The following is a 13,357-nucleotide window of genomic DNA, read 5'->3' on the forward strand; positions in this document are numbered from 1 at the left end:
AAAGATCTACATCGCTTCGTCGTTTTATTACTTCTCTGGTGCTTGTTCTTGCTTTCAAAACTTGGATCCTTATGGATCTAGGTTTTGTGTTTACGGTTATGGTTTCATCTTTGTGATTCTGGAAAATTTTTTGTTTATTCACGTGATTTTGCAGGTTTAAACTATGATATTATTTTTGAAGAGAAACTCTGAGTTTTACCTGAGTTTTGGTTGAAACTTTTGATAGAGAAAATCTTTGGAAAACTTGAATGTTCTTGATGATTTTTGATCTTCTCTGGACCGAAAATAAATCGGTTTACCGGTTCTGTTTATTCATCTTCTCCGATTCTTTCCCTACTTCTCTCTCTGTGATTACGTGCTTGAGCTTGCTTCTTAGATCTGCGTGAGAGAATCCCTGTGATCAGTGCTTGAGCTTGCTTCAATGTGAGCTCGCACTTAATTGGAATTGCAGGAGAATCTTCAATCCAGTGATGAAGATTCACACGAATCTCTGAGGATTGATGAGAAATTAGTTGATTTCTGATGAACTTTTTGATTTCTGGAAACGGTTAGGGTTTTGTGTTCTTGGTGTTCTTGAGAAATTCTGAGAAATTTCTCTGTTTTGATTCAATTGCTGGGAAAAAGAAAATTGAATTTGTGTTTGTGAGTTGGCGTGTGGTTATTGCTTCTGATTCTGACTTGTACAGTAAATGCGCCTTTTATAGGCTGCCATGTGTGCTTCTGAACCAATAGAATTGTGACATCTGGACCCTAACTGAAAAAACGCAAGTTTGACACTTTGAGCCCTTTTCTGCAAAATTGAAAAATTAAAGGACTAAAATGAAAATAACAAAAAGGACTAAAAAATGCAAAATAGAAAGAATTCTGGACTGAAATGCAAATTGGAAAGTATCTGGACTGAAATGCCATTTTGGGCCTCTTCGAGGACCAAAATGCAAAATAAAAATAAAATTGAAATAAAATTGGTAACCTGACAAAACGTAAAGCGAAACAAAAATAAAATTGACAAAACGGACTAAAACGAACCAATGGCTTAAATGAGGTACTTCAAAGTAACCTCTCTATGCCAAAATTTTGTGTGAAATGACCAAAATGCCCCTAGGGCTAAAAATGACCTAAACATATTCTAATTGACTTGACACTGACTCAGATGCAAGTTTGAAATGAATTTAACAAGGTTTACTGATGAAAGGTTTAAAAAAAACAATCTGAAAAAGACTCAGAGACAGTCACAAGGATGAAAATTGGTCCCACTGCAAGAAATGACCAAAATACCCTTCTGTATGACTTTTTGCAAATTTTGAAATAAACTGTAGAAAAAGCAATGCAATGATTCAGAGACACTTTTGAATGACTTACAAGACAAGTAAAGACATTTCGAAAGGTTTTATGCAAGAAAAACATAGGTAAAATTGTGATTGAAAATACTGCGAGGCAGAGACAATTTGAACTGTACAGTTGAAATCTGATAATTGACAAAGTTTGAAATGAAATTGGGCCCAGTATTTTTAGGTCCAAAAACAGGGTATAACATAACGTAATGACTACTGTCATCAATTTATGTTTAATAAAATTATTGAATTAAAAATAGTTATGAAAATGTATTCTTAATATTAAGTTTCCAAACAAGTTTTTTCATTTTTCATCTTTAAAACAGTTTTTGAAAATATAATTCCCAAATAGATTTTTTTCTTCTTCTTAAAAATAGGTTTTAAAAACAGATTTATGAAACAGTTTCCAAAAACAGAAAAGCAAAACACAACCGAACAACACCTTAGTCTTATGTTTTTTTTTTCTTTTTGGTACAAGAGAGGGCCGAAGCCCACCCTTAGTCTTATGTTTTATAGGTAATACTCCTAACCTTTATACAAAAACTGATGATTCAAATTTTAAATTCTCCTAACAACCATAGTGTGAACATAAAAGTCTAACCATTGATCATAAAAGAAAAAACATTATGCAAATTAAATATAATTGATATTAATCTTTAAAATATCTACGAAGTAAATATATAATTTTTTTAGAGTAGGTAAAATATATAATTGGATATGGATAACGTGTAAAATATATAATTGTTTTTAGAGTGGAAAATATGATGGTATATGGTATTATGTCTAAACTTTTGGGTCCCAATAATTATTAATTTACCGGTACTTAAAATATGAATTTTTTATTCTACTCGTTTGTACATATTAAGATATTTATATGTATAGATTTGTGGTAAAAATTTTTTTAGATATATACCATCCATATATAATTTTGGTCCTCCTTAACTATGTGTCTAATCCGGATAACGTTGAATAAATACACTAGTAGTTATAATTAAAGACTTTTGAAGGTAAAGGCTTCTTATTTATGATAAATCTATACCATTGATTTAAATACGCGATTATTAATTTTAAATTGAAAGACTACAACTAGTTTAGTTCTTTTTTTTTTTTTTGTACACGTGTGACTAATTGCAATAAAAGTAGTCTTGTTTTACAATGCATGGATCCTGATCACATAAAACTCTTAGTCTATTGTTTTATAGGTAATACTTCTAGCCGAGTTAAGATCATCTCCATTTATTATCCACTTCATTTTTACAATTCGGAGAGATAATGACATAATTTTTTTTAAAAAGTAATTAATGATGATGGAACCCACTTAATGGTAGGATCCACTATCTATTTTATATGTTTATCTCTCTCCAAATTGCATATTCCATTTATTTTGCTAAATCGAGAAGATTCTTACCCCTCCTAGCCTTTATACAAAAACTGATGATTCAAACTTAAATTCTCCTAACAACCATAGTGTGAACATAAAAGTCTGTCCATTGATCATAATAGAAAAAACATTATGCAATTTAAATATAATTGAAGTTTTTCTTTAAAATATCGACAAAGTAAATATATCATTTTTTTTAGAGTGGGTAAAATATATAATTGGATAACGTGTAAAATATAAATCGAAGTTGTCTTTCAAATTATTATTTCTCACATAAAATGTAAATTTTTTTAAGTATAACTGAATTGATAGACACGTCACATTAATATGTATGTACTGATTGATATTTAAACCATTAGAGGTGTTTACTTGGACTTGGCGGTGGTGGTTACAATCTTCGGTGGTCTCGACTCTCAATGAATTTTATGGGTGGAGAGTTTGTTTTTTGAGATCAGGGTGTTGACAAGGGTGTTAGTCATAATTAATGCTTGAGGGTGCTGATGAAGGGGAGGCATAACTGTATGTCAATTAGCGGTGTGACTTCTTTTGGAGGTCGCCTCCGTTATTCGGGTTCATATCCGTCGTCGCTAGCTCTTGTTTGAGTATTGGATTGTTAAGGTGTTTTGGGTGCCTTGAGCATGCGTGTCCTTCAAACTAAGCCTTTTCCTTTTTGATTTGATTGATGTTTGTACCATTGAAAATCATGTCTATTGTCTTACAAATTGTCTGCTAGATTCTGGTGGGCCAATTACTTTTGCTTTGAGATCGGGAGTTGGTGTTTAGTTGCAATCTTGTTTGGCTGACTATAGTGTTTCTCTGGTGAACCGGAGGTGAGGGGTGCCCTTCTGATTAGACCCAGATGTCTGGTGAACCAATCACTTTTGATTCGAGATCGTCAATCAGTTCTTTAGTTCAAGTTCGTGCCTCTCTTTCCTTATTTTTATTTTATGAATCCGTAACAACCAAAGTATGAACACATATAAGGGGATGATGGTATATACTATTATGTCAAACAAAAACGTATATACTATATACTTAATTAGAAGAATTTTGTCAAATAAAAATGTTAATTGGAAGAATAGACATAAAAAATAAAAAAGTCTACTAGACTAATGTAAGGAATTACCCCATTAATTAGTTGGATCCGTTGGCTTATAAAAGGGCATAAGAGTTGGTCATTCCAACCACAACCAATCAAACACACAAAAAGCACTTATCTATCTATCTATCTATCTATCTATCTATCTATCATAATGTCCCATACTCATCAGATCAATGCTGTTGTGAAGCCAATCATTTTTCGCGAATACATTGGTGTGAAAGATATCCCAAAAAATTTAAAGGATTTTCCAGCTGAGATGATCAACGACGACATCGAAGAATTCCATTTTATTTTGGGCACTCTGAGGGAGGTGTATAGTGGAGATGGAAAAGGCAAGGGAGAATTCTATCGGACTTGGAATTTTAATAATTTCAGTCCAGCAAAAGTGGCGAAGCTGAAGAAAGATCATAAGAATGTTAAGGTGATAATAAGCATTGGAGGGTTTGGCGCTGAAAATCCATTCAATCCCAAAGAGATTGAATCATGGAGTACCAAGGCGAAACAATCGATCAAAAAGCTCATCAATGAATACCAAGAGTACTCAAAGGATAGCAGCAGCACCGACGAGTGCCATTGCGATGACATAATTGATGGTATTGATATTAACTATGAGTACAGCAATTGCAATCCGGATGAGTTTTCTTCCTGCATAGGAGAACTCATAAGAAAACTCAAGAAGAGTTCCAAATCCATAAAACTGGTGTCCATTGCTCCAACAGAGCTTCTCAAACCCCACTACCATAAATTGTATTGGGCCAACAAAGACATAATTAACTGGGTTGACTACAAGTTCTACAATCAGACTGTGTCCAGCGCGGATGAATTGGTAAATCTCTATAATAAGTTGCTTAATGAATACGGTACTGATGTTAAACTCTTGCCAGGAGTCAGCACTGATCCAGATAGTAACACTAACATGACACGAGATGTCTTCATTAAGGGTTGCAAATCCCTCCTCGAAAGCGAATCACTCCCTGGTATTTTTGTTTGGAACGCTAATGATTCTGCCATGCCCTCCAACGAAGACAATACTCCTTACTTCCTAGAGGAAGTCCTACAAGACCTCCTTACTGATAATTGAATGAATCACATTACAACAAACTACACTACGTTGGTACCTCCTCAAAATATATAAGACCTATTATTCCTATTGTCGTGTGCTCTATTATTATGCTATGTTGTGTGTGGATATTTAATAGCTTCTCTTGTATTGTATTAAATAATAAGAAGCAATTATATCCTTTTCCTATCTTAAAAGACTTTAATTTGTCTCATCTCATGTGTACAACTTAAATAGTCTTTCACCATGTACAAGTGTGTTTTTTCCCATTCTATTAATAAATACCATCATATTTCCTTTAATTACTATGCTGTTTATTTTCTTACTTTGCTTCACATATATTTCACAATTTTAAGTTTCAAGATTTGAGAATGTTTAGAGCTAGAATTTTTGAAAATAATTAGAAAAGATTTGTAAATGTTCACTACTAGAGAAATTCTTTTCAAATTCAATTTTATCACAATTAAACTTCAATTAAATTTCAAATCATTTATTCATATACTTTGTGTTTCGTAGTGTTAGTTTGGTTTACTGCATTTAGGTTTGGTTCAAGCTTGTCTAGTTATGTAAATTGTATTGTTGATTATTGATATTTAATGTACTTATTAAGATTCAACATTTGAACCTCTCAATTCAATATTGAATCTCGAGTGTTTTAATCATTGTCTTAATTTTTGTTATTGTTATCTTGCACTAATTCGAAAAGTCATACGTTTTCTAATCACGCTTTCACTAAACTCTTTTGAAAAATACTAATCACCCCCCCCCCCCCCCCCCCCTCTAACGCACCTTTTTGTTCGCCATATAGACCAACCATAAAGCCCTTAAAGTTTTGATGATAACAAGACAATATACGGAGCATATTTGAGAAAAATTAGGATAAACTAATATGTGTCTAAGTGTGCGAGAAATTCTAAGTACAAAAGTAATATATTGCTTCTGGACAAGAAGTCAAAGCACTAGACAGAAATCCAAATATCTGGACCAAGTCAGAGCTCTGATTATGATTGTTATCGCGATTTCGGGTGTCAAGTCATTAATTTGGCTTGAACCTTTCAATCTTTGATATTCTCTATTTTTCTTGGGAAGGGCAAAATTGAGAAAAAACCCTTAGATTCTAAGTTCGGGGGTCGTTTTCGCTACGGGAAGGTGTTAGGCACCCGGAGCGATTATGGTACTCCATAAGAACCGTTCTCCTAAGCTTATTTCTACGCTTTATTTTTTATTGCCTACTTATTGAAAAGAAGAGATTTTATTTGAGTGAAGAATGGGGGAGAGAAGATGATTGAGGTTTTTTATTTTACTTGGAAAATGATTTTTGAAAAGGAGGAGAGAAGCCGTAAGGCATAGAAGAAAAATGTCGAATTTGATCTTTATTTTTATTTCACAAAAAGGCATTGGAGTTTTGACTCCAAAGTTTGTTTGAAAAAATTTAGCCTATTTCGAAGGAGAAATTTCACTAGGCGTCGGATTCCTAAACATACACCTAAATCGATAATCATGCAACGTGTGTGCGAGTGTCGGTGCTTGTGTCGGTGTACATTATTAGAGAGTCCATAGTCCTTTACATTGTCCTAGATACATTCTATGGTCTTGCAAAAATCTTAAAAGAAATTAAAACTATCTAAAATATTACATGCCAAAGTAACATTGAAATAAAAGAGATAAACCCTAAACTATGAGGAATAGGAATCGAATTGTGAAATGCTTATGAAATGTATGGCACATGAAATGAAATGGTTAGTAATCATAAAGCACAAAATAGTAGGAAATAAACAAAAAGAAATTGCATAAGAATGGCAAAAAGAAAGTAATAAAGTGGTAAAAACCTAAAAAATTTGATATGATACCTAAATGTGCTTGTGACCCATAATTCTCACATCATGGCAATTTTGAAAGAGATTTTGTTTCAAGCCATGACATGAAATTAATAGAGACACATGCAAGCAAAGTATCACACCAAATTCATAGAGAAATTTGACACTTTATTCCTTAAGACAAACACTTATTGTTTGCAAAACAAGAAATTTACAAAATCATATCCAAAAACAGCAAAAAGGACACATGATCAGAGGCATATTCATCACAATATTGTATATCAATCATCCATGTCACATATCAAAGTGTCAAGAACAAAAAAACATAACCAAAAGAATACCAAAAATGTAAAAACACATGGGAATTAATTCATGCCATTTTACCATTTTTTTTACATGCAAAACACCATAAAAATACCAAAAATGTATCAAGAAACACCTAGGATTTTTAGGAATTTTTTGTAAAAATATGTGAGCGAGAAACAGGTTCAGATAGCAAAAATAGGGGTGCAGACAGCAAGAAAAAACAAGAAATTCTCAGAAAACTAAGCCCAAACCTAAAGCCCAACACACAAAACTCAGATTGCACAGGAGACGTTGGATTGATCCAGGGTAGGAAACCCTAGATCCAACGGCCAGGAATGAAGGAGGTTGGACCGGTCCTGAACCGGTCCGGTTCACTGGCTTTAAAAAGGGGGAATCCGGTTTTTTCTCATTTCTCTTCCTCTCCTTCTCTCTCTTCTCTCATTCTAGTGAGAGAAGCTCCCACTTCTCTCTTCCCTCTCTCTCGCCGGAACTTCATGAGGAAGATGAATCTTCATCTTCTCCGGTGAAGCTTGCTCTTCCGGCGCGGTGGCCGGCCACCCAAGGGTGGCGGCGCCGCCGCCGGAGTTGAACAAACTTCTTCGTTTTCGAAATTTTTTTACATTTTTAAATATCCCTTTTCATCCTAAACACGAATATGGCACTGGATTTCTCATGCAAAGCGTGAATCAACGTAGATCTTAGGATCTTTTTTGCGGTTTTGAAAGAAATTTTTTTTTAAGTTTTTTTTTGCTTTTTCGGTTGGAAACTTTTGAAACTCTACAGATCTACACTTGATTCGCCTTTGTTGATGTTCTTGAAAAAAAAAAGATGAAGTTTGAGTTTTACCTGTGATTTTGGTTGGAGATTTCAAACGAGATCTTCGGAAAACTTGAATATTGGTGCGGTTTTGATTTTCTGGCTTGGATCCGAAAATAAATCGGTTCTTCTCTCCTTCTTCTTTGCTGGTCCGAACCAGTTCTTTCCCTCTTCTTCTCAAACTTTCGGATCCTTCGTGATCGTGCTTGGATTCGTTGCTAATGGCGACGGATCCGCACTGGAATTGTGAAGGATTCGGTTCAATGATGATGATTCTTTGATGAATCACTGAGAACTGTGATGAATTCGAGTTCTGGAAAATTTTCTAGGGTTTTTGTTCTTGGTGATTTTCTATGATTTTTCTGTTTTGATTTGTAACTGAATGGAGAGAGAAGAAAAAAATCTGTTTGTGATGTGTCACTGACCTTTTTTTTTTTACTGTGCATTGAATGCGCCTTTTATAGGCTGCCACTTGTATTTGAGACCCAATGGGACACTGCCACCTGGAATTGGACCTTGCTGCAAAAAGAAAAAATAAAAGGACTAAACTGCAATTAACAAAAAGGACTTAAAAATGCAATTTTTAAAAAGTATTGGACTAAAACGTAATAAAAAAATAAAATTGGACTAAAACTGGTAATTTGGACAAAACGTAAAGTGAAACCTAAAATAAAATCAACAAAAGGACTAAAACGAACCAAAAATTGACATGAGGTATTTCAAAATACCTCCCTGTCAAAATTTTGACAGGAAAAGACCAAAATGCCCCTAGGGACTAAACTGACCCAAATTGACTCAGATGCAATTTTGAAATGATTTTTTAAACAAAGACTCAACAATAATTCGTACAGACAAGTTGAAAAGACTCAGAGGCAAACACAGGGACTAAAATGGGTTCCACTGCAGGAAATGACCAAAATACCCTTTTTGTATGATTTTTGAAATAAAATGCAAGAAAAAGTAACGCGACGTTTCAGAGAGTTCTTAAATGACTTGGAATGTCAGAAAAGACAGAGGCAGTAAAATTCGTTTAAAAAGAGAGTAAAGATTCAGAGAAAAAACAACAGCGAATTGACAAATATCAGTGTTAAAAAGAAGTTTGAACGAGTATTTTTAGGTCCAAAATCAGGGTATAACAATGATTAGTCAAAGCCCTGCACTAGCGGTCAAAGCTCTGGACCTTGATGAGCTTTGTGTCATAGATAAAGCAAGACTTTGCATCAAAATTAAGATCAACTTTGTGGAAGTCAATGCTAGTGTGCAAACCACTACGGTGAGATGCATGGATCATGATCACATAAAACTCTTAGAGCCTGTTTGATTCACTTCTCAAAATCTGTTTTTTAGTTTTTAAAAATTAAAAACTACAAATTTTTTTTGCAAACTATTTTATAATTATAACATGTAATTTTTAAAACTAATTTCAGTTTTTTTGTTTTAATTTTAGAGTTTTTGAAAAGTTTAAAAAGGCGGACTAGTGTTAAGTTTTCATTAATGGCACCTTTGGTAATTATAACAACATTTTTTCGTTGCCAGCATTTTTTTTAAACAAGAATGTAAATCATACATACTTTAGAAAAAAATAGTCTCTAGCCATACATTTTTCTTGAATAAACAAGGCATAAACTTCATTTTACACCGTAGAAAAATATTTGGGACCAACATTTTTCAAAATTGTTTGTTTAATGATTTCCAACTTTCTCTAATTCATCTTACACTAAATTGTTTTACCATTTTGAAATAATTCAGATAATAAAATTTTATTCCAATAATTTTATTTATTTATCTGCTACTATTTGAATTATCACATAGTGTTTGGATTCTTTTCACGTATTGCTAAACATTGGTTTTTGTTCAATTCCAGTTCCAATTCAAGCATCAAGTAACAATTTTGTGGGTTCTCCAATCACGTAAGCTTTCCCTCAATTTATTAATTTGTGTGCTGATTGCACTTGGAATCGTGTTATTGGAAATTCACCAATTCACGTTCTTCAAGACTTAATTGGTGTCAAGCTTAGGCATGGCATACATGTGTTTTGCAGCTGTTTTGGGAGGCAAAAATTCTACTACTAATACTGAAACTGATCCGTTACCGACTCCTTGCAGCAAAGGAGATGCGCTGAGTATTCGAATTGGCCAGGATGAATATCAGCATGGTTTGGCTGATTGCTAGAATGCATTGAGAGCTAGATTGACCTTGCGCAAAGGGGACAAACCATATACAGCAAGGGACTTGAGCACAAAATTAGGCACGTTTTGGGAAACTACTGCTTAGTGGAAGATGGTACCGCGTGGCAAGGGCTACTATGATTTCCACTTTGAGTTGGCGGATGATTTACGTAAAATTTGGGCAGCAGGCACCATAAACCTTAAACTAGGTTTGCTTCGTTTCTCTAAGTGGACCAAGGACTTCAATTATAACTCTCAAAAGCAGACGGACGCATTGCTTTGGATACGTTTGGTTGAGTTACCGCATGAGTATTGACGGGAAAGAACTTTGAAAGAAATTGAAAGTGCGGTTGGCAATCCTATTGATTTAGATGGTCCGACACGCAACCGCTCTTTTGGCCATTACGCAAGAATATTGGTGGATTTTGACTTATCAAAGAGGGCATATGACGAAATTCTTGTGGAAAGGGAAGGATTTGCCTTCAAGGTTGAAGTCCAGTATGAACGACGACCTCTTTTCTACCATCATTGTTACTATATTGGACATAATGTTACTACATGTCGATGGTTGCACCCGCATGAAGCAAAGGAGAAGCAAGATCTTGGGAAACAACCAGTGGTTGCCGAAGCTGATCACCCTAGACATGCACAGGTGCGCCACGGTGATGTTGGTTCCTCCTCTTCGACCAAGGGTGGTACTTTGACTTGGGTTCCAGTTGTTGTTGCCTTTACAACAATGGTTGCTCCTACATAGATGGTTGTTATCGAGCTCATTCAGACTTTGTCATACAACTCTTTCAGTTTTGCTCTTTATAATGTTATTGATCATATTCCTCAAGGAGAGTTGCCTCGTCCGGGTAGCCCGGTGTTGGGTGTTGTTTCATCATTAGCGCACGATGACATGCATTCCGATGAAGTGGAGCAATTGCATCTGATTCCGAGAGAGGTGATAGAGAACACCAAGGTTTCTTATGCTACTGTTGCACTTTCTGATGTTGTGGAGCAGGAACATTCGCAACCACGGGGCTGGTAGAGAGTCCCAAGGTTTTGGATGCGACTGCAACACATTTATCCCCTTTAGCACACAATGACGTTCTAGAGAGCTATTTTGAATTGGTTTCTTCCGCAGGTATGGAGTTGGCACCGGTTCATACGGATCATCATGTTGTAGAGCATGATGACGTGCATTCTAGTTCCCCAACTGGCCCTTTCAGAACTTCGTTTTTGGAAACAGTAATTGAGGAGAGGTCTTAGATTGAGTCTTTTGTGCAAGATGCAGCCCCTGATAGTTTGGCGCAAACAACACATGAAGTCGTTCACAGTAATTCGAGAATTCAGCACGACATGGAATTATGGCGCCATATTCGTGAATATGATCAAAAGTCAGCTGAAGAAAATTATTGTTGGTAAGCCATACAAAACTCGCTCTAGAGGTGATGCTTCTCCAACTGATCATTGATTTAAAAAAAAAAAAATTTGTCTCATTTGTTTCGTCCCATGGGGCGGTGTGGTTGTCAGTTCTTCCCCCTGACTTGCAGACGAATTTTTATTCAGACCGTTGTGGTATGCCTCGTTATAGGTTTCCCTACGTGGTTGTTTTCTTTCTGTTTCCGTTTTTTCTTCTGTTTTTTTGAGGGTTTTGGTCTAGTCCCCTCTCTTGTAGCTTTTCCACCCTATTTTTAATAATATTTTGAGTTTGGCAGTAGAGGATGGGGGTTTATCGGGATGCCAACCTAGTTTGGATGTCGACGTTTCCCCTTGATATCGGTCATTTCTCCTGGTTTAGCGAAAATTTTATTTATTTATTTCAATTTAAAATTAGGGATGACAATTGGACTCATACATTGAATATATACAAAATCAAAGAAATTTATTTATTTATTACTATTTAAAATCAAAGAAATTTTATGATTTATGATAGATTTTTACCAAGTGTACTAAAACTATGGAAGTAATAAAATAAGTTCGTATCCACGAGGACTGTGTTAATCTCAACTTGGCAATAAAGTTAATATCTAGGATGTGTAAATTTTAGAAGTGCCTAAGGCAGTAGGTTTGTGTGTAACAAAAGTAAGTGAAAGTTGTTTGAAAGATGATTGGAGATGAATGATTAAGCCGATGAATCCCCTATTGTTCTATATGAGCAGTTTACCTCCCTTTATTACGAATTACTATTTATTCTTTACGACAAATTAACTAAGTAGTTTTGATCAATCTCTTGACTCGAAACCCTTTCCTAAGTTATAACCTTTTAATCTCTTCAACCGATTGAATAACTGCGGAAGCGATGTCAGAACGTTAATTCATATGTCATGATTCTCAATTTCCTATCTCTAGGTTCCTAGTCATTCAACTCCTAATATCAATTCATGTGATTTCAAGAAGTTAGGGTTAATAGTCATATAAGCAATTATATAAAAACAATGAACACAAGTAATTCTGAATAAAGACTGAATAACATTAATAATAAAGAGAGTATCAACTACTAATTCATATATTACAAAGGTTCATCATGGCTCAATGAAACTAATAATTTAACTAGACATGATCAAATAAATAAACAACATAGTAAAGAAAATAAACCGATAGAGTTTCGTCGTTGATGACTTTGCTCCTCAATCTTTTCTCAATCGCTATTGTTGATGTTTCTTTTCATATCATGTGCCTCACTTCTTGTCCCGATCTGCGTGCCTTTTCAAAACCAAAGGGATATCGCCCCTCTGTTCCAAACCGCCAGCGTGCTTCCTTTTGTGTGTTACTTCTTCTTATATAAATCATGTCACCTAGTTACCTTCCACTTGTTGCCAACGTACACACACAAAGCCCAGTTGTTTTTTTTAATCTTTCTATTATTCACACCACCCAAAAGCAAAACACTTGTTCTCATCCAATTAATTCATATGTGGCAGTAACTTTATTTAATCATCGTGGCACGTTTCGTGGTTCATCGTGCCACAAAATTTCCAGAACGTATAAGTGAATTCTGAGTCCTTGCAACATGCCATGATCCTTGCTCAACGTGGCACGATTCTTAGGCAAATTTCTCTCTTTTCACCAATTTCTTCTTTTGAGCTCTTGTTCCGTTATTTATCTGATCTCACCATGAATTACAAGCAAGGTAGTAAAAACCGGACCGGACCGGCCGGTTCAACCGGGAACCTGACCCCTTTCCGGTCCGGATGATCTTTAAAACCGCTGGCTCACAGAACCGGGTCAACAACCGGAAAACCGGTCAAAAGCCGGAAAAAACCAGGAAACCGCCGGTTCAGACGATTTTGCAGGTCTAACCGTTTGGAGTTATATTTTTTTCCAGAAAAAAATGTTGATTTCCATTTCCTATCGATCTGTTCCCATTTTACACAATCTTTTTGCCAT

The 13,357-nt window shown here is 35.1% G+C and overlaps 1 protein-coding gene across 1 annotated transcript; it reads left to right on the top strand.

The window, feature by feature from the left end:
- Nucleotides 1-3,897: 3,897 nt before the first annotated feature.
- LOC11437642 (chitinase 2) lies at nt 3,898-5,176 on the top strand. The gene has a single exon (XM_003594873.4). It carries the CDS (start codon nt 3,966-3,968, stop codon nt 4,893-4,895), a length of 930 nt encoding a protein of 309 aa, XP_003594921.1. The 5' UTR covers nt 3,898-3,965; the 3' UTR covers nt 4,896-5,176.
- The last annotated feature ends 8,181 nt before the right edge of the window (nt 5,177-13,357 follow it).

The sequence above is a fragment of the Medicago truncatula genome, chromosome 2, assembly GCF_003473485.1.
Source record: "Medicago truncatula cultivar Jemalong A17 chromosome 2, MtrunA17r5.0-ANR, whole genome shotgun sequence".
NCBI lineage: Eukaryota > Viridiplantae > Streptophyta > Magnoliopsida > Fabales > Fabaceae > Medicago > Medicago truncatula.